Below are 21,026 nucleotides of genomic sequence, written 5' to 3'. Positions count from 1 at the left end.
GTTTACAAAGAAAATAGTTCATACCCAAACCATTATCTCGAAAAAGTTTCTAATTTATTTTTTTGAAATTTTATTTCAACCTCAATTGAAGTTCAACCAATATTTAATAAAATTGAAAAATGTTTATTTTATGATCGTGTAATGTATCGCTGAATAATTATAGTATTTGGAGAATAATTGAATGAATGAAATTTTGAGAACAAAAAATATATTTGAAATGATGTATTTCCAAAGGGAATTATACATTCTGAAAACAAATATCATGAAAAGCTATTTTTGGAATAATTAGATTTAATATTATCATTCTATAATATCTACTCCAATTTATATAATTATATAGCTACGAGGTGTGGCTATTAAGTAACGAGACTAGCACTGATACAGAAAAGTACTTATGTGCTAACTGTTAACGACTTTCGGATGTTGAGCTTGAAGCCTACTCTTTCGAACGAGATGTATACTGTGTCTATAGACAAACCAGTGTAGCCATTGTATTCGTTTGTATAGGGGCTGTTTTTTTTTTATTTTACCGTAAAAATTATCGAAGTAAACATAGAGCAATGAATTGTTATGAAAATTTTCATGAAATTTGAAAAAACTGCAATTGAAACATAATTCATCAAAACATTACAAGTGTTTGGCAATGAATATTTGATGAAGAATGTGTGCTGAAAATTTCATATACATAAAAAGTGTCCATCAAGAGGTTTATAACTAAGAAAAACATCACGAATCCGCTGGATCTTGCACCTTGCGACTACTACTTCTTTCCTAAGATAAAATTTGCGTTAAAAGGAACAAGTCCGTTAGAGTTGTTAAAAAAATGGGAGTGTGCCTTGGAGGAACCGACAAAAAAGACTTCCTGTACTATTTCGAACAATGACACAACAATTATTTCTTCTTATTCGCGCAGGTTAAAAATAAATTACGAGGTCAACGTTTTGCTACACTTGTATAAGCGGTTGATTCCTTTCAATTACATGTTTTGGAGGTACCGCAATCGGAATGGAAAAAATGCTTCGATAATTGGTTTAAACGTATGCAAAAGTGTATTGATGTCAATGGAGAATATTTTGAAAAACAATAAAGCTGTATCCAACTATAAATATTTGTTTTTATTTGTCTATCTCAAACCATAAGTAGCAAATCTCGTAACAGTCCTGTTTCAGTGAGAGTTGTTCAACACCTTACAACATGATATTTATGAATTCACTTCAAAATGAATTTTCAAATTGTAGTTGAAGTCTGTTTATCGGTTTCCATGAAGTAAATGTAGGCTTCAAGAAACCCACAATAATAATTGACATTGTTAAGAAGCATATTTTGACATTTAACGTTTTCAAATCAATAATGTTATTGTTAAACTTGGTACAGTTGTTTTTAACAAAATAGTCATCATTCATTTGCTCTTAGAAGGTCGAAATGCTTCCAAAATCAATGACAGTGTTAACATCTCATGATATATAGTGCGAAATTACTCACTAAGTAGGTCTTCCCTTTCTATCTTATTCCATTTTCGTGATATCGAAATTTAAGACCCAATTTCACTCGTTATAATTTTTCATTAGCTTTATTTCGAAACACAAAATTAATTTAAAAATGTCATAGAAAACACCCCACGCGTTTTTGATAGTGCCATCAATTTTTTAATCAGTAATTATATTTTCATTCCAAGTGAGATTAATTGGGTATTTCAAGCCCTTCTTGCATATGTGTTAACAGTTGTATCTCGATTTTATAGGTCTGGGACTGCGCGTTCCGTAGTTCTCCGACTAGTTCTATCTTATTTACTCTTATGTAAAGGATACAAAAAGGAATCACACGAATCCTGGCCCAACTGATCAGGATAATCAGATATTTTGATTTGATTTATTGCAGTGTCATCAGTCTTTGACAATTTTCTAGACTTAAATCAAATCTCATCACTGAAAGTAGGACAAAATCGAGGTTAAAAAATTAGTTACATATATACAAACATACAGGTAAAACTAATGAAAGCGTGTTGAAACGAGTTTTTAGAAATGTTGGTTATAGGTAGATATGAATGACTAATCCATCTGATTAAAACTGAAAATAGAATTTTGACAAATATGAACAGAAAAGTTTTTAATTAAAAAATATTTAAATAATAAATATTTAAAAAAAAGTTTTAAGTTTTTAAAAAGAAAAAGAATTTAGATGTCTAGCTATTCAGAAAGCAAAACCTGCATTGAAAGGAAATAATTATCCGGAAAAAAATTATAAATTACATAATATAGAAAAGTATAGATGAAAACTATAATAAATTAAGAAACAAAATAGAAAATGATTATAAAACAACTAATTATTTTAATAAATATGATATTAGTGTTAGTCATAAATGACATAATACATTATCCAAATATTTCACTAAACTGAAATATAAAACACCCTAAAACAAAAGAAATAATATTATATATAAGTGCCCTGCAATATTTAGAACATAGACTAAAAGGTCATCAATACAATAAAAAAAAACGAAACTGCATTAACGAAAGAGAAAATATCAAATAGAACTACATTCAATTATAACGATTTTGAAATTTTTAAAACCTGATCAAATATAGGGAAAAGAGTATTTTTAGAATTGGTTCACATACATAGGAACGAGAAAGCTGTTGATGACAAGAAAACCTGAATTATTCAAGTAAATTTTAATGCAACTACGAAAAGTTTTATTGATGGCTGCTACATATTGTTGAGAATTAAAAATTTTTTCTTTGTTAGAACAGATTTAGATTTTGATATTCATGTTGTAGATGTCTTATTGATTAATATAATTACACAAATTGTCGGTGTCGAATCATATTTTGGTAAACACCTAAATAGGTTGAAACATCAACTTTTATACGTAATTTTAAACTGGTTTTATAAAAAAAACTTATCATCACAAATTATCACGGAAAAAATTTAATTTTATGTGATAAATTATGTGTTAATTCGATCTGTCAATGTCCAGTAATTGTTTCAATATGACTTAATGATTTTATTACATCATGAAACATCCTTTTTTTATAACAAAAAAAATTGAAATAAATCTAAAATCAATATATACAAAAAATCTATTTTTTTCATAAATTCCAATTTCCACATTTTGCATATCTTAGTTAAGCTTAAAAAAATCTGTTTTCAACTAGTTTCAAATTTCAAATTATTCAAATTCAATTCAAATTATTTATCTCCTTTGAATGGAATCGTTAACCATAAATGCCTCAAAAAAGTATCATGAAATGAATTAAAATACAAATATGTATATAGACTTGTAGATAAATAGTATAATAAACGAGAATCAATTTTAGAATAAATTTATTCCCAATATTTATTCATGTTTGATTTATCATCATTCCATTTGGTATAGTATTAATAAAAATTGAAAACAACATTTATAAACATTATTGAGAAAGTGATAAATAAATTAATTTACAGTCAAAGCAATCTCTTACCAACAAACGTTGTCTACTTATTAAAAAAATCAGTATGATGCACTATTTACTTTTCAACCATACAATTTTTGATAAATATAATTTCTTGTGAATTAAAGTTTATCGGGATAATAAATAAAAATAATTATATAAAGTAACAGTAAAAATCTATATTATCTATGACCAGATATAACATTTAAACAATCTTCGACAGATAGATTAAATAAGTTGTTTTGAAGTAACGCTTATATTTTATTTTAATATATAGAAATACGTACCCCAATTTAATAATACAGAGAAACATATTCTTTTACAAACTCTATCTAAATCAGTCTTTTGACCATGTATACTCCAATATTATTCAACATTAACTACAATCATTATTCACAATATTCACATTTATATATAAATATCTTGACTAAGAGCCAAATATCACACAGGGAAATAAATATATACAAGGTTTTTTTTTTTCGTTCACAGCACTAGAAAAGTTGCCATTTTGAGCAACCTAAATAATACAGTCCATACTTTTTTAGGAACGTTTTAACCTATTTAAACATCGGTACCGCAGCCTTCTTGATATCCTTCATCGGGTGAATTCCTATTATTAGTCAATACTCTTTTTAAAGCAGTTACCGGAGGTAATACTGGTACCGCCCCTTTTTGCCACACTCTTAACGTCTTTGCGTTTGCTGGTAAATTAACTTGAGATGCCGGTATTGAAACGTTTTCTGTTTTGTTTTCTACTATAGGAAGACCGTAATCCGAGGGATAGGAAGCTAAACGATTAGTTCCTTGAGCTAAACGAAAATTGAGTTCTTCAACGGAACCTCCAGTGCTTGTTCCGTCATGCATAATAGGCGTTTTATCGTTATATTGAAAACTTGAAAGAACAGCAGGAATCGTTTCGCCACTCCATAATCCAGATGGATATAACGAATCCGGATTTCTGCTGTATTCTCCGCTCATTGGTCTATCGAGCGACTCGGTTGAAGCAGGTAATTCTCCGCTTTTGGTGTCATTTATCAAATCTGGGTTATTGACTGATCCTGAAGATGGAGACACTATACTGGTTATTATACTCCCGTTTCCATTGTAATGAACAGTGGAGTAAGGAACGTCATTTAATCGAGGAGGTTTTTGAATCGGATTGCAGAAAGTTAATTCTCCTGGTGGTTTTCTTTCGGTGAAAGAGGAAGTTTCCTCGGGAGTATTGATAGGTGAAACAGATTTTCCATTGGGAATGTTACCACTGTTGACGACAGTAACTACTTCTACGTGACCTGGTGTTTTACTTTCAGTGAAAGGTATTCTTCTGAGTTTAATTAATAAAATCGATATGATGACTAATATGAATAAAATGAGAAATACTAAAGCAGCGCTTAGTCCTGCAATTTGACCATTTCCTAAAGAAGTTATTCCTAACGGTCTTAATGACACCCTTAAAGTGAAGTTTGCTTCGGAGCTACCTGCTCTATTTTCTGCTACGCAGTAGAATTCAGTGGCGTCTCCTTCTTGGACATTCGTTAATACTAAATTGCTTATTTTCTCTTGTTTACCATCTTCATATATATTAATAATTTGATGGGGAGAGAAAACTGTATTATTAAGAAGTTGTTTTCCGTTCCAGTACCATTTAACTTGAGCGGCTGGTACAGCATTGATTCTACAAGTGATAGTAGCATTTTCACCAACAACAGCTTCTATGAATCTGCTAACTGGTAATATTTCCGGTTTACAAGCGAAATCATCGATATGTAATTCGGCGAAAGTTTTGTGTATAACTCGTTCAGGTCCTCCACTACAAACAGGATTTTCTGGATAAGGAATATTGTTTCTTAGTAACCATTCTTTCACTGAACGTAATCTGCAATCGCAGTGCCAAGGATTTTCGTGTAGTTCTACTCCATGGAGTCGCGTTAGAGTTTCGACCGTTCGTAAACGTAGCTCAGAAAGTCGATTTCCATTTATTTTGAGGGATTCGAGCATTTCTATGCCTTCGAACGCTTTCGGAGCAACATTTTGAATTTCGCAATTGGACAAATCCAATTTCACTAAACCGTGTATAGATTGGAAAGCATGAGATTCGATTTTTTGAATCGGATTATTAGAAATAATCAAATCACGTAAAAATGGGATATCTTTGAACGTTCCCGAGGGAACGCTAGTAAGAAGATTATGTGATATATCTAATTCGATTAAATTGGTAAGTCCTCTAAACGCTAGATTGTCTATTTGACCGATACGACAGCTTCTTAAAAATACTCTTTGAAGATTTATTAAACCAGTTCTATTGAATGCTTCTCTATGTAAAATTTGAAGATTATTTCCCGATAAATCCAAAACTTGTGTTTCGGTATCGATGCTGTCCGGTATAGCTATAAGTCCTCGTTCCATGCATTCCACGGTTTGTTTACCACCTTTCCACTTACACGTGCACGCAGTTGGGCAAATACCTCCCATAGCACTAAACTCCGGCACGACACTCGAAAGGAAAAAATGTAGCCACAGCCACTGCACTATACGTAGCGACGGCATTATTATTACATCGACGGAGACGGCGCGTTTTGTTACATACATGCACGAATTATGTTTGACGTAGACTGAGGGCTTCTTCTCTTCGGTTTGGCCTCGTTGGTCTCTCTTCTTACTGGTTTTGCGCAGTGGGGAGCGCTAAGAGCCGCATGAACGTACTGATTTTTACTTCGACCCTCTTTTATTATTGCATTCTTAGTATAAATGAATTATTTTCGGGTGCATGGTTGAGTTTTGTTTGGGTGTTTACTGTTCTTTTTTATTCTATTACAAGCTAAATGAAATTGTATACATATTCATAGCAGTAATACTCAGAAATATTCTAGTAAATAAATTGGTTCAAATATTTATTTGTTTCTAACAAATATTATATGAACGTGTGCAAAATGTTTGTTTTCTTAATAGTATACTGAGAAATATTTGTTTTGGTTTGAGAGTTTTTGGTCTCTTGGATATATGTTTTCCTAATTTTCTCACATGTAATTTTAAGGAAATTATTTAGCCTATATTTGTGATAATTGTTTTTTTAACATGGAGTAGGAAGTTTTAACATAGAGTAGAAAGTCTATGAAGACGAACTGATTCTTTAAAATAATTGTGTACACACAAAAAGTTTCTCCAAATTTAATTCGAAGAAAAATCTGCTTTTCTTGATTATTATTACTATTCTAAAAATAGTTTCTCAGAGTTTTTGTTGAAATTTGTTGAAAAATGGTGATTTCAAATATATTGTGTAAATACAGGGATTCACCTCGGTCAAAAATTGGTTTTTCACATTTTGTTTTTATCAAAAATCTTTTTTATATCAGATCGGTATAAGAAATCATCTTTGTTGGATACAGTTAGAAAAAATTTACTTTCAGTTCTTTTGGGCAGAAAGTATCACTTTTTAATTCACTAAATACAACAAATAGTTTCTCTGAGTTTAAAGTACCAAAGAAAATATCTAGTTTCCATTATTCATAATCAATGAACTTGCAACATGGAGTAGAAAGTCTATGAAGACGGATTAATTATTTAATACAATTTTGTACATAAGAAGCTCCTCCAAATCCAATCTAGACAAGAGTCAATTTTTCTTGATTTCTTTTAATCAAAAAATCTATTTTTTTCATTGAAATCCGTAAAAAGGTAGCTCCTCTATGTTTAATTTAGATTCAAAATATAATGCTTTCAATTACTTTTAAAAAAAATTATATTTTAAAAATTATTATAAACAAAAAATGGGTTGTCTGAGTCGTTGAAAAGTAGTAGTTTCGAATACAATGTTCAAAAAATGTGGCTTCTTTAAATTCACTTTGGTCAAAAATTCGTTTTTCATATTTTGTTTTTATCAAAAAATAATTTTATATATCTTATCCCTATAAAAAGCTTCTCTGAGTTGGATCCAGGTAGAAAAAATATGCTTTCAGTTCTTTTGGTCAAAAATTGTCACTTTTTAATTAATTATGACCAAAAAAAAGGTTTAATTTGGTAGAAAAATTGTTGTTTCTATGGAATTGTGTGAAAACAGTGCCTTCTCCGAGTTAAGACTTGTCAAAATTTGTTTGTTTCGGTTGGTTTCGATAAAAAAACTATTTTTTCAATCATATGTGCTCAACTCGCCTAGTTTAAAAAATGATAAATGCTTCCAATCAATTTAAAAAAACTACATTTTTGAAACAAACAAAACCAAAAAATGCTCCGAGTTCAGTTTACCAAAATTTTTTTTTGCTTGATTCTGATCAAAAACTCACTTCTCCCAATCAAATACAGCTTCATACAGTTTAAAAATATTCAGCCAGAAAATAATTGATTCCAATAAATTGTGTAGAAAGAGTTCAGTTCGTGCAAAATCTGTTTTTTAATTTTTTTTATTTGAACACTACTTTTTCAATCAAATGTGTTCAGTATAGTTAGAAAACGCTCTAGTCACTTTGTTCGCAATACATTTTCAAGTTCTTTATGAACCCAAAATGGTTTCTCTCAGTTTAATCCCGTCAAAATATGATTATTTTAAAAAATTGCATACAAAAGGTGCCTATTCTTTCAACAAAATGTGTTGAGAAATACATGTTCTTCATATTTTATTAATTTCATTAGCGTGTTCTTTTCATATAATTGTTTTGCAATAAACAGTTTCTCGACAAGATAACTTTTGTTTCTGGTGTCAACAAATTCCACTTTAATGAGAAAGATCTCAGCGATTCTATTCTAGATCTTGATAATTGACAATCTGTTATAATATCATTTAACTCGGCTTCATTAATTAAATGTGGAGTATAACCGTGAAGAGATATATCGTCCGAATCCCTAGAATTAGACTCAACTTCAACACCATTTTCATCATCATCTAATATATTTTGATTGAAATTAGATACGGAAGATCTTTTGAATGTAAAATTGGCTAAATAATGAAGGAAATATCAAAATATACAATAAGTAGGATAGTTTAAAAGATGATTTTTTGAAATAAAAAAATTGTATTAAATTAGGTCTGCCAACATTTTTAGGTTTAAGGTAGGTAGGTTCACCCATTTGTTTTGGAGTATTTCGAAAGAAATAGTCACTTTCATAAACTAGTATCATCAATATAGACATTTCCAAAAAACAAAATTCCAAAGTAGCAAGTATTTGAAGCACTAATATCATTATTTATACATACACAAAATCAAAGTCGATGTTTTCTCGTCATTTATTTATCCTAAATTTGACATAAATCCTTAGTTCTACTTGTCAAAATTCTGAATATTACTGAAAGATAAATAATGAACTTATAATTTCCATATAAAATACATTAATTAAAGCCAACCCCCTCTCATTATAATGACATTTTTGAGACACCAAGCAAATAATACACCAATTATTCTTCAAAATATATTAATTGAGGAGCCTCACGCTCGTTAATGATTATTTGATAATTATAAATTGTAGAGAACGTTTGAAAAACCTAAAAAGTCGACTTTTCAGTTAAACGGGAATAAATAAAATCGTAAATTAAATGAAAAATACAACTTCTGAAATTTTGAACAAACCCTGTATTAACTGTAGTTACCTTCTGCGTCGTTATAATATTTTGTGAGAATCTAAAACGTTTTCAAAATTATATACGAAAGGAACAGCAGGAAGTTCCATCTTCATCAAGACAAGAAAATCCTTCTGTTTTATCCGACTTTTATAAAGCTTTTTCGGGGAATGGACTAAGTTACATTGTAGTGAATGAATAGTGTATTATATAGAGACGCTGATTGTGCGGCACGTGCAATTTTTAAGATAAGAAAATATAAAAACTCTTGGCAGAGGTTATAAATGGAAACCTATCTCACATTTCATCATAATCCACTTTAATATAGTGAGTATTTAAGTTCAAGCAGCAATTAATGAAATAGTATTAATACTTACGAGCCCAAATGTAGATCATAACTCACGCAAACGCAGAGTTGGTAATTCATCATTACTGTAAATTGAATGCTATATTTTATCTACAACTATCTAGATAAATTTACTAGCAACATTGAAACAATCATTCTCCTCATTAGCCTTATCGTTTTTGCTTATTATCTGTATAATGACAATAATAATATCGGTTGCGATATATTGAGAAGACGAAAATTCAAATATTTTTTAATGAAAATTATTAATGAATTGAGCATGAAAATAAAATTATCAAATTTTTCTGGCACTTTGACTTTCAAGGTAACACTCAATAAGTCATGTAACTAACTAAGAAAAACACTTTTTTTTGTCAAAAATCGATTTTATTCATAAATGTAATTACTTCAAGAGTGATATAATCAATCCAAAGGATTAGCCTTTTGCATCAAAATAGGCTTCAGTTTCAGTGCTTGCTTCTTCATTTGAGCTGAATTTCTGGACGGTGGGCATTTTTTAAAATCAGTGAATAGCCAGTGGTCACAGGGGGTCAAATCTGGACTATACGGTGAATGAAGAAACAATTCGAAGAGTAATTCATTCAATTTAACCCATCGACATATGAATCGATGCATTGTCTTTGTGAAACAATGGTTTTATCTTTGAAATATGAGGTAGTTTTTTCTTGATTTTTTCATTAAAATGATCCAACAACTCTATGTAGTATTTGCTATTTATTATCTTCCACTATTGGAGAAAGTCGATGAATAAGATTCTATCCGAAAATACTGCAACCATAACCTGCCTTTGGACGCTTCGGACGTGCTTCACCGGCTGCAGTCCACTCAGATGATGACCGTTTTGATTCCGGAGTGAACTGATGGATCCATGTTTCATCCATTGTCACATATTGATGTAAAAAATCTTATCTATTACATGTAAACATGTCCAAACACTGCTCTGAATAATCAACACGTTGTTGTTTTTGATCGACTGTCAGTCAACGCGGCATCCACATTGAAAAAAGCTTTCTCATGGTCAAAAGTATAATGGTAAATAAACTGCCTTTTGATATCTTCACAGCCTTAGCTATCTCACGCAATTTTAAATTTACGATTACATATAACCAATTTGATGTTTTCTGGAGTAACCATCTCAATTGGACGCCCAGAACGTTCAACATCATCGGTGTGTTAATCCTCACGTTTTCATTGAAAGAGAATTCAACCCGCCTGGGGTGTGTATGAGGCCAGGTATCCATGCGGGAGGTTTCGTGGGTCCGTACTTCTTTGAGGATCACATGACGGGCCAAAGTTTTCTGGAAATGCTCGAAGATTTTGATGAACGAACAACTATCCAATACTAGCGAACATCAGTCATTTCATGTATGATGGAGCTTCCTCGCACTAGGTGTTATGTGTGCGATTAAGTACCTTAATGTTTATTTTCAATATATGATTTCTTCCTGTGGATTCTTCTCAAGACTTGCATTATTGCAAGAAAACCACCCACCCTTCTCGACCTCCGAACTGCAGTTGAAGAAGAATTTGAAACTCTTCGCGGACTGCTTGACATGCCTCGACCTGCCTCTCCGTTAAGAAGTGCATTGATTAAGATGAGCTACTTACAGTAAACTTTTTTCGAATCCCTTTTGTAATTTCTTTTAATAAATTCATTTTGACGCTGCAGTTTTTTCTCATAATGCAAATTTGTTGCCTGACTTATGCTGATGTATTAGCGATAACTTTCTAGCTTAAAATAGTCCATGTAACTTATTGCGAAATTCTATAGTTAAGTTAATATATTTATATTTATTGATTGAAGTAACTTATAGCGTCCAAAATGGTCTTTTGTGGTACGAATTTCTCATGGTGTTTATGATATCCATAGTTATATAGTTTTAAACTAAATCTACTTGTCGCTTATATTAGAAAATACAAGAAGAAGGACTCAAATTATACCACACCATTGTTCAATTGTAATCCGGTTTTGTAACCGAAGTATTTTAATCCAACTAAGTATTTTCGCCTTCTTACCGTTACTAATAACCGGATGTTATCACAAAAGTACTCAGTAAACTAATCATGAAGATATAATGCATAGGAATTATTAGGGAAACCACCCGTCAGTAACCCTCTTTTAGCTTTTATTCTATTGTTGGAATTTTCATAGTTGAGATCTTTATGTACACCGAAATCTATAATTTTCAAAGAGTGAATTGAAGCATACAACATCTACCAAACCTTAATTGTCAAAAATAGTTATTGGCTCGAATTCTGTATTGTTGAATTTAATCCCATTCAATAGTTTTATAAGTAGTATTTTTTTATTTAGTCAAATTTTCGATTATTTTCGTTAGTTAAATTTAATGAAAACGCATAATACAAAATAATATTTGACCAGGCATTGGAATTTTCACATCGACAGCCTCAAAAAGGAATATTTGAAAACAAAAGAAAATTCCTTTAGGCAGAGTTGCTTTGAGAAATTAGACACATAATATATAATTCACCGTTTACTGAATTCCTCCAAAAAACATATTTTCAAAATAAAGGTGAATTAACAAATATACAATATATTGAAACATTCCAGACTGCTTTGATTTGATTTAAAACTCTCCATGCGAATAAAAATATAGAGAGTGGTAAGTTCCTAAGTTAACACCTTGTATATTGAATATTTCATATGTTGGAGTGAGTACAAAAATTATTAGGATTCCAAAAATTATCTACGAGTCGGCCTCATTATTCATTTAGCAAGATGATGGAATCTACGAAAACACTAAAATAACTAAAGGTGTTCTTCAAGGAGATACCCTGAGCCCCTTATTATTCTCATTCCATATCAGACTCAAAAGCCTACTTTAAAAATAATGTGATAAAGGAGTAAATTTGATATTGTTTTATTTGCATTTTCTTAGCTAGAACTGAAAAGAAATCTTAATATTTTAGAATCCTTCTGTGAAAAAATTCGAGCTATAAAAAATCCCAGTAAAACTAATATAATGGTTTTCCGGAGAAATGGTGATATGGGTAGACATCCGCAATTTCGTTATAATGAAGCCATTATAAAGCTCTCGAATACCTATGAATATTTGGGTTGGAATATTAATTTTTTAAAAAATCTAAAACAACCAGAACAAAAAGCGAGACTCTTACAACGACCCATTTCTAGAAATATAAACTAAAAGTGAGTATATAATGGCTCAACTCAAGGAATATCTGTATAACAGCGTTGTACTTCATATATGCATGCGGTGTTTGGACTTTAAAATGCTTAGAACAAACAGAAAAAAGCTGAGAATAGTTTCTAGAAGAACCTCATATTTCTTCAAACAAATAAGCTACTTCACAATAAAGTAAGCCTTAGAGCTCCTTCTAAGGATAAAGGTTGAAAAGCCCAAAATGTATACTTATAGAGCATTTCTGATCCAATTGAAGGACCCTTCTTACAAGTTTTGTAGTTAATTTCAACTTAATCGGATTGAGGTCGGGTGAATATGACGGCCAAATCTTTAATTCTATTACATTCTTGTTTTCTAATTCTCCCAAATACTCTTTGCACAGCTTCGAGGAACGTTTGGGACTATTTTCATGCTGGAAGATAAATTTTCTGCCGTTCAGTCACTAACTAGAAAATACTACTTCTTCCTTCAAAATACCTCCAATTTCTACCAGATCTTCAGTCGCCCTGCCTTCAAAACATTCAAAAACCATCACCGAGTCAACGCCGTAATTTACAGTCGGGATTACATATGGTTCTAGCATCCGTTTTTCCTTTGACCTGTGCACATATACTCTTCTCCTAGACACAAAAACCTCAAACTGTGACTCATCATTCCATAAAACTCTCTCCCACTCTTCATGCGTCCAGTTTTCATGTTCTTGAGCTTACTGCAACCTCTTAATTTTATGTTGACGTCTTAACAGAAGTTGCTTCATCGCTATCCTTCCAAAAAGTCTGTCTTCTCTCAATTTTCTCACAATCTTCTTTTCACTGTAGAAGTTCTAAAAGCAGATTCCTAGATTGATTGATCTAAGCTGCTAACTCTGGGCCCGTGAGTCGTGAGTTTTAGTTTTTCTATCGCCAAAGTTCCTTGTGCCTGCATATTGTCTCATGTTGTAGTCCACGGTACGAGGAGAAATTAAAAAATTAGCTCGGATATTTCCAAATCCAAGTAAGTTTTTCCAATTACATTTGAAAAAGCTTCATTATTAGAAATTTTCATACAATAACATCCCAAACGGCAATATTTGGCTACAACAATATGGTGCCCTACCTCACTATGCGTCTGTGGTGAGGCAATACCTAAATAATGTGAAGATGGATTGGAAGGCGTTTATAAAACAAAACCTGCCACTATTCTGGAATTAAAAGATTACCACAGAGATAAGAAGAATTGAGCAGTCAACGATTTAACAAAATGTATGGCAATGTTTTAAAAATCGCATAGCTTGTTGTATTGAAGTAAATGAACAAAATTTCGAGCATCTGCTGTAATCGCCTTTACTGTATGTTATCTAAAATTCGTAATTTTCCTACTTCACAAATGTGGATCTACTTCTAACATAACACCAACATTTGAAGATTTCAAAAGTTACACGTCTGAATTTGGGACAACGAAAACAATTTGTATATGACCTTAGCTTGACAACATGAAAGAGAAATTAGTTGAAATTATATTATTTTGACTATTTCCTTCGAAAAATTTAAGCCAACCAAAAAGCTGTAATATTTTATGTTTACCTAGCAACGATCAAATTTCAGCGATAATACTGCACTAGTGCAAATTATCGATAATTTGCACTAGTGCCAAATTTTCGTCTAGGATTAATAAACATCATTTGGTTTTAATTTTATATTTTAAGAAAAGGAACAATTATTGTTTATTTTAAATTAAATTTTTCTCAGGAAATAGTCTGCCAAAATGCCCTCTCGTGCATGTCAAATTGTCTCATAATTTCCTCTCGTGCGCATTCGCGCACTCGAGAAAATTAAATTATCGACAATTTGACATGCACTCGGGACATTAATATTGACTATTTCCTTCGAAAAATTTAAGCCAACCAAAAAGCTGTAATATTTTATGTTTACCTAGCAACGATCAAATTTCAGCGATAATACTGCACTAGTGCAAATTATCGATAATTTGCACTAGTGCCAAATTTTCGTCTAGGATGTAAACTCATTTTGAAATATTTTTTCACGAACAAAACTGTTGTCAATAAGTTACCGTAGATACCAATTCAATGCCAATATGATGATCGTCAACTACGGTATAATTTAAAGAATAACAAATTTTAAACACAGAATTAAGTTTATTTTAAATTAAATTTTTCTCAGGAAATAGTCTGCCAAAATGCCCTCTCGTGCATGTCAAATTGTCTCATAATTTCCTCTTGTGCGCATTCGCGCACTCGAGAAAATTAAATTATCGACAATTTGACATGCACTCGGGACATTAATATTGAAAATTGATTGTACTATAGATTTGGCAAAAACTTTTGACCGGTAATGTAAGTTTAAATTTTTATCATTCAAATCATGTCTTAACTCTTTTGAAAACTCTTTAGCACTGTAGCGTTTATGCGCTAGCTGATATACTACATAAACTGTTGAATAATTTTTTTTGTAATCGTATTTCTGCAATCCCTTAAAAATAATGTACTTTCCCATTATTCTGACTGATCAAATGGGTTCTTGATGTTCAATCCCTAGCAATGGACTCATTATAATATTTTCCCAGCATTCAATGTAGAGAACTATTATTGTTAGAGTAACATTTTGATAAATTGAAATATCTAGTAATATCTGTTCGTATCCTGTTTTACTTCAAGATTTCCATAAATTGAATTAAATAGGGAACAGAAAACAATTACTGGATTCCCATCCGAGATTAAAACTATTAAATTTTTATTAACCAACTAGACATTTTATCAGTTTAAATACGACATATACTTCAAACAACAAATAAAAACTTCCGCTATAAATTTGGAATCTTAAAGAAACAACCTCAGTTTGTGAACATTTTTATTGCTGCTATCGTATAAAAGTCATAAATAACTTCGTTTTTCCGGCGAGACATATCTGAAAGAGGAAGAGAATGAGTGATAGGACGAAACGTCGTCTTTTATTCTTGAAGAATGTTCTTATTCTCCTCTGATTTGGATAAAAATGTTCGAGGCAGACATAACTCGCCCCCAGCTTAACAGGAACAATATTGCAGTCGTCTTATTTATTTGGTATTTTTATTCAAATATTTCATGTTTATCATGTTATTATAAGACCGCATGACGATACCAATTCACAATTCAAACTATATAATAACTATAATTTATCGATTGAACATTTTACATGACAGGGTTTGGTTAAGACATGATATCAATAATTATAATGCACTCAGTTGATATACAATTTTTAGGATGTACTATAGCGGGTTACACTTTTCTATCCATACACTAGTTTCCCTGGATAGTTCTGCCTTTGATTGTCTATTCAATCCCTTCCTTCCAGGTTCTTGACGGTTTTTTATTTTACAGTTGATATATTAATTCTTTCTTTGGCCACTTGTTCTGCTCCATACTCATCACATGTCCGTACTAGAGCAGTTGTTTAGTCTGTATTCTGTCTGAAGTCGTATATAATCGACCTGGTCTTCGTCGTATATCTTCTTTTCGTATATGCTGTGTCCTGAATGTCCTGCACGATCTTCTCAAGTGGTTTATTTCAACAGCCTTAATTATTTTCTTCTGTCTATACGTCATTTACCAGGACTCGCATTCATACTAAAATGGGCTCGACTATGACTTTGTATTTTGTCATTTTTTAGGTTGATTTTTTCTGACCAAAGCAATGAGTTCCGAAGCTTTTTTCCCTTCTTGCACTACTCTATTTCTTATATCTTCTTCCATTGTTCCATCTTCCGAAATTATGCTTCCTAGGTATTTAAATTATCTACATCGTCTAACATACCAGCAGATATTTTGTTTTTGACAATTTTATTTATCCAGCCACTTAAAGTTTCCTGAATGTATATTTTAAACGAAGTTGGTGATAAACTGAACCCTTGTCTCAAACATGCGAGATCGGTTTCGATATGGTACTTTCGAGTTGACTACCTTTTTGACATTTTGTATATGTTCTGAATAGCTCGAAACAAAACATTTCCAAGGTCAAATTTTGTCAATATATCAAACAGCAACTTCAACGGGACCATGTCATAGGCCTTTTCAAAATGGACAAAAACGAGGTGAGTGAGTGAGTTTTATGTTTCTCTAACATTTGGTGTGAAACGAGGAGCCTTCATTTGAATGGTGATTATGAACATAGCATGTTCTCTCTATTTACAGCAAATGGAGAGAAAATTAAAGTGACAGTTTTGTTGCTTCCTCTCAGAAATTATCTTGAAGTGCTGCTTGTAATAAAATTGTACGATTATACAGTTGTATCAAACTTACTAAGAACCAACAACTGTGTACCCATCCAAACTGTATTTGCTCTAAATTATCAATTGAGTAGCTGGGGCTTACTCAAAGGACGCTTCAGAGTTGATTTACAAGAAGTCATTTAAGAAAGGAGTGGAGATACTAGAAGGGAGGTAGAAATGAATTGAAGTGCTTGAGTGCAGAATTCTAGCTTGTAGAGAAGAATTGAGAAAACAGTAGAAGACCAAGAAAAATAGGTAGGTCATGGGGCTTAAAGTCATAAAGTACTGTGAATAGAAATGAATTAAGATAATCAAAGTATAAAGGAAAAATGCCAATGGCAAACCACCGACAGTATAGTGCCTGGTACTCTGTACCATAGTAAAAAGATATAACTCAATCTTACTTCTAAATAGTATTTTCAAAAAGTACTAAAGGCATAACTCGTCGTTTATATCGATCTAAATATTCCTTATACGGACATAACTAGGTCCACAAATGTAAAATATAGTGCTTCGTCAGATTTCTCAGATACCTTGGAGATGTTACCAAATCTATAATTAACACCAAGTATTTTTTCAACCTCAAATTCATTGTCCACCATATTGTTGACATACAATTTTTTTAGATCCATAATTATTTGGAAACCTAAAATGCTGTTTGAAATAATGTTCCGTCTCTTATTATTTTTTTTAACCTGAATATGTTTCTGGATAATATACTGATTTGACTTATAGAATGACACTCAAGTTGTTTTACGATATTGGAATTGACACAAACTCTACTATTTTCGAGTTGAGTTAAACAGTTTTTTGTAATTATTGTCATAATTTCTCGAATCTAAATAGAATATTAGAGCTATAATGTATGTAATTATTTTCATAATAATTTATCCAACTGCGTTGATTGTTTATCAAAAATTTATGCTTTTTATCCTACGAATGATGTTCTAAAAATAGAAATTTTTAATGTAAATGATATCGTGAGAGAAGATAATAAGATATTACATGTCGATTAAATAGAAGCGTGTTGAAAATGGTGAACCAACAACAAAAACATAATAAAAAATCACGCATCTTTCAACTAGAAATCCTAACCATAGTTTCCTCATCACGTCCGTAATACGTGAGAGCTCTCTTAGTTTGGCAGGTAGTTTCCCCGTAGAAAGCAACAACAACAAAAAATTGAAGTAAAACCAAACAAAAACTAAAAGTACACAAAACTTTGTATCAGAAACGTATTTCGTAATCCTCTTATTGAGTTGATCGAATAGTATTAAGAGTGACAAAGAACCCGCTGTGCCAAGCAGAGCCACCGGACAATAGCCGAAGGTTACTATCCCAACACCTTTTTCGATATTGTGTAGTATTTTCGAAGAAGACAGGTTATATAAATTTATTTATTACATTTCTCAATGGAATGCCTACGCAGGCGGGATTTTGTGGTCGGTTTTTAGGCACAAGCGTAGAGAAAAAAGAAAAATTATCAGAAAAAGTGAAAATAACCAATTGATGAAATTGAAATAGACAAATTACTTGCTAAATATCATCTACGCCTTAAGATATCCGTGCTGATAACAAGTGATAATGATACAGTGGCTGACAGAATTTCATATTTTAAATATTGACTACATAAATGTGCGAAATAAATAAATGTTTAGAAATTTCGTGTACTGCACGAACTACATGGTGAGGTTTTAATTTCTTTGACAAAAATATTGGAAATATCCACATTAGACTTCGTCAAACGTAGTACCCCTTAAGTCTAAATGATTGGCAAAATTTCGTCATTTAATAAAACAAATGTAAAAAAAATAACTGATATATGCAATAAAAATAAGAACCTTCTCTTGGAGGTATCCAAGAAATGTAAGACCACTCAAAATATGAAGGTAATAGAAAAAGTTTCACATAATATAGGTTTTTGATAGAGTAAAATGAAAACCAATTGAATTTAACTAATATATATCAGCCCTATCTGGCCATCAAATTCAAGATCTTTCACTCTTTCTTTTCATTTTCTTGTTTCTGCCACATTTTTCTACTTTCTCCAGATTTTGGCACTGGTTTTAAATGAAAAACAAAAATAAGATTGGATGATGCGTGTCAAAATTACTGAAAACATTTTGTGTTGAAATTTTTTCTTGTATGTTATTATCAACATGGAAATTTCTTAATAAACGAACTCCAATCATTTTATATATTTTAATATTCATTCCATTTCTATCATATAATGTTTCCTTTTTCTTAAACTTAGCATAGTACGCCTATGTGTCATGAATTGTTGCATGCCCAACCCACTCAAACACAAAGACCATAGCACTCCCCACACTAACAGGAAAGTGTCTCGGTCGTTAAGGAAATGATCCAAACTATTTTTTTATCTGATTCATTTTAGACAGCAGCCGCGGTCGTTAGGGCCTCTTAAACTGCTTCGGCTCGCGCCCCCTGTGAAAATATTTTCTCATAGAACGAACGACAAGCTCTTTTTATTGGCATCTTCTTTTTCTTTCCTATCTTTTCAATATTTTATACGAGTAAGTGTCATATAGCAGTTTACGAATATTTGAATACATAAAATTTCATTCTGTGCGAGATATTTGGTTTTTATAACATCATTGACAATGGTAGGGAAATAGTTTTAATGTGAGACACAAAAACCACATATGGATTAGGAGCTAGAAGGAGTGCCATTCCTGATTAAATTAGATTAAATAGACTCCTGTTTTGATTGAATATTCTGATAGATCCGATATTTTCACCAATACCAGGGATTGCACGGAAACAAATATTGCAACTTTTAGTTTCACCGGGGGGTCTAATTTGGGCGCTAACCATCCTTCTTTACCTGTCTGACCAAGAAGGGTAGATAATCCGACATGTATTTTCGGCGCTAAGAAGTGCAGGTAGGTCGAGTCATAAAATAACCCAATAGAGGGAAAGTTGATAGATTTTTAAGTAGGTTAGGTTAAGTTAGGTTATGCAAATCTCTTATTTTATATGTAATATGTACTTAAGTACTAAATAAAAATATAAAGAAATATAAAATTTACTTTATTCTTTAGAGTGTTACAAAAATGTTGTGAGGAAACTTTATTAAGGGCAGATTTTTCATTTAAAAAAGTGAAAAGTAGCCCCCTCTAAATCTAAAAATACAAAAATATATCTCATTATAAATGTCGGTGATTTAATAAATAACTGTATTTCATAAATCCTGTATTTCATAAATCATGTACTTCAGTCGGTTAGCGCCCAAAATACACATAGGATTAAAATGACCCTTCGGTCTTGGCGCCTAGTTTACATGTTGTAAAAAGTACATTTCCTTTAACGCCTAAATTACATCCGCCCAGTTTCACAACTATTAAATAGATTCTGTTCTCATTATTCCAAATCAATTACATATTTTCAACTGATTAGCTTCACGACACATATCTTAAATTTTTATTAATGTAGTTGTTTCAAATATACCACCCTGTAGTGAACTTATACGAATGTATAATTATGATTGTAGTGTTAGTAGTATATCTCCCCCCAGAACCTCAAAGATTATACCCAACTTTCCACGAACTAACAATAAGATGTCGGAAACTGAATTTACAATGAAACTTTGTACGAACGCGAACTAACAAGTCTAAAAGATACCTGCCTCAAAGAGGGATTTCTACTTACCTGCCCGTCATTCATTCAATACAGGAAGTGTAAGAAAAATGAATTTGTCATGTTTCTTTTGTATATACAATTTATTTTCTTTGATCTTGTTGTATTCATAAAATACTCCAAACTTGGTAAAAAGACATGAATTAGGTTAGTTGTTAGTAATAGTTAATTAGAGCGATGAAATTCTTTGTGTAGCTTTTTTCTATAATAACATTTTTTAGTGGCCTACTTTTAGTTTTTAATTCCAATTGCTTTTTATGGATATTTACAAAATATCTTCATATTTATTAAGTTGAAAGCAATTTTCATAAGGCACGATATAACAAATACCCTATTACTGTATATTGTTATTCAGGTTATATCGTCCTAAAGTACTAGCCAGTACAGAAAGTCGCGAAAAAATGCTATCTAATTACCGTATTAAGCATTATTCTGGACTTATCTTCTCCAGTTAATTACGTAGTAAGTAACGTGAGTAATCGTAGTAATGGAAGGAGCGCGCAGAATACTAACATTTTCGAGTAGAAAATTATAAAATTTTTAGACGATATATATAGTCTATACTACAAATTTAAACAAAATTGAGAGTGTACATGTAATTAGAAAGTATTTGAAAG

The 21,026-nt window shown here is 31.4% G+C and overlaps 1 protein-coding gene across 1 annotated transcript; it reads right to left on the bottom strand.

The window, feature by feature from the left end:
- Nucleotides 1-603: 603 nt before the first annotated feature.
- Nucleotides 604-6,039, bottom strand: LOC130892879 (leucine-rich repeat-containing protein 4). Its single transcript, XM_057798561.1, has 2 exons — nt 3,719-6,039; nt 604-1,925 (listed from the first exon to the last, which is right to left on the bottom strand). The coding sequence occupies exon 1, from the start codon at nt 6,018-6,020 to the stop codon at nt 3,993-3,995; it is 2,028 nt and encodes a 675-aa protein (XP_057654544.1). The 5' UTR covers nt 6,021-6,039; the 3' UTR covers nt 604-1,925; nt 3,719-3,992.
- Nucleotides 6,040-21,026: the final 14,987 nt, after the last annotated feature.

Source organism: Diorhabda carinulata, chromosome 4 (genome assembly GCF_026250575.1).
Source record: "Diorhabda carinulata isolate Delta chromosome 4, icDioCari1.1, whole genome shotgun sequence".
NCBI lineage: Eukaryota > Metazoa > Arthropoda > Insecta > Coleoptera > Chrysomelidae > Diorhabda > Diorhabda carinulata.
Note: the sequence above shows the minus strand (reverse complement) of the source record. Positions and strands in the feature narration are given on the sequence as shown.

What these genes read in the sequence shown, in the direction of transcription:
- LOC130892879 (XM_057798561.1), bottom strand. Translation starts at nt 6,020, where the DNA reads ATGTATGTAACAAAACGCGCCGTCTCCGTCGATGTAATAATAATGCCG.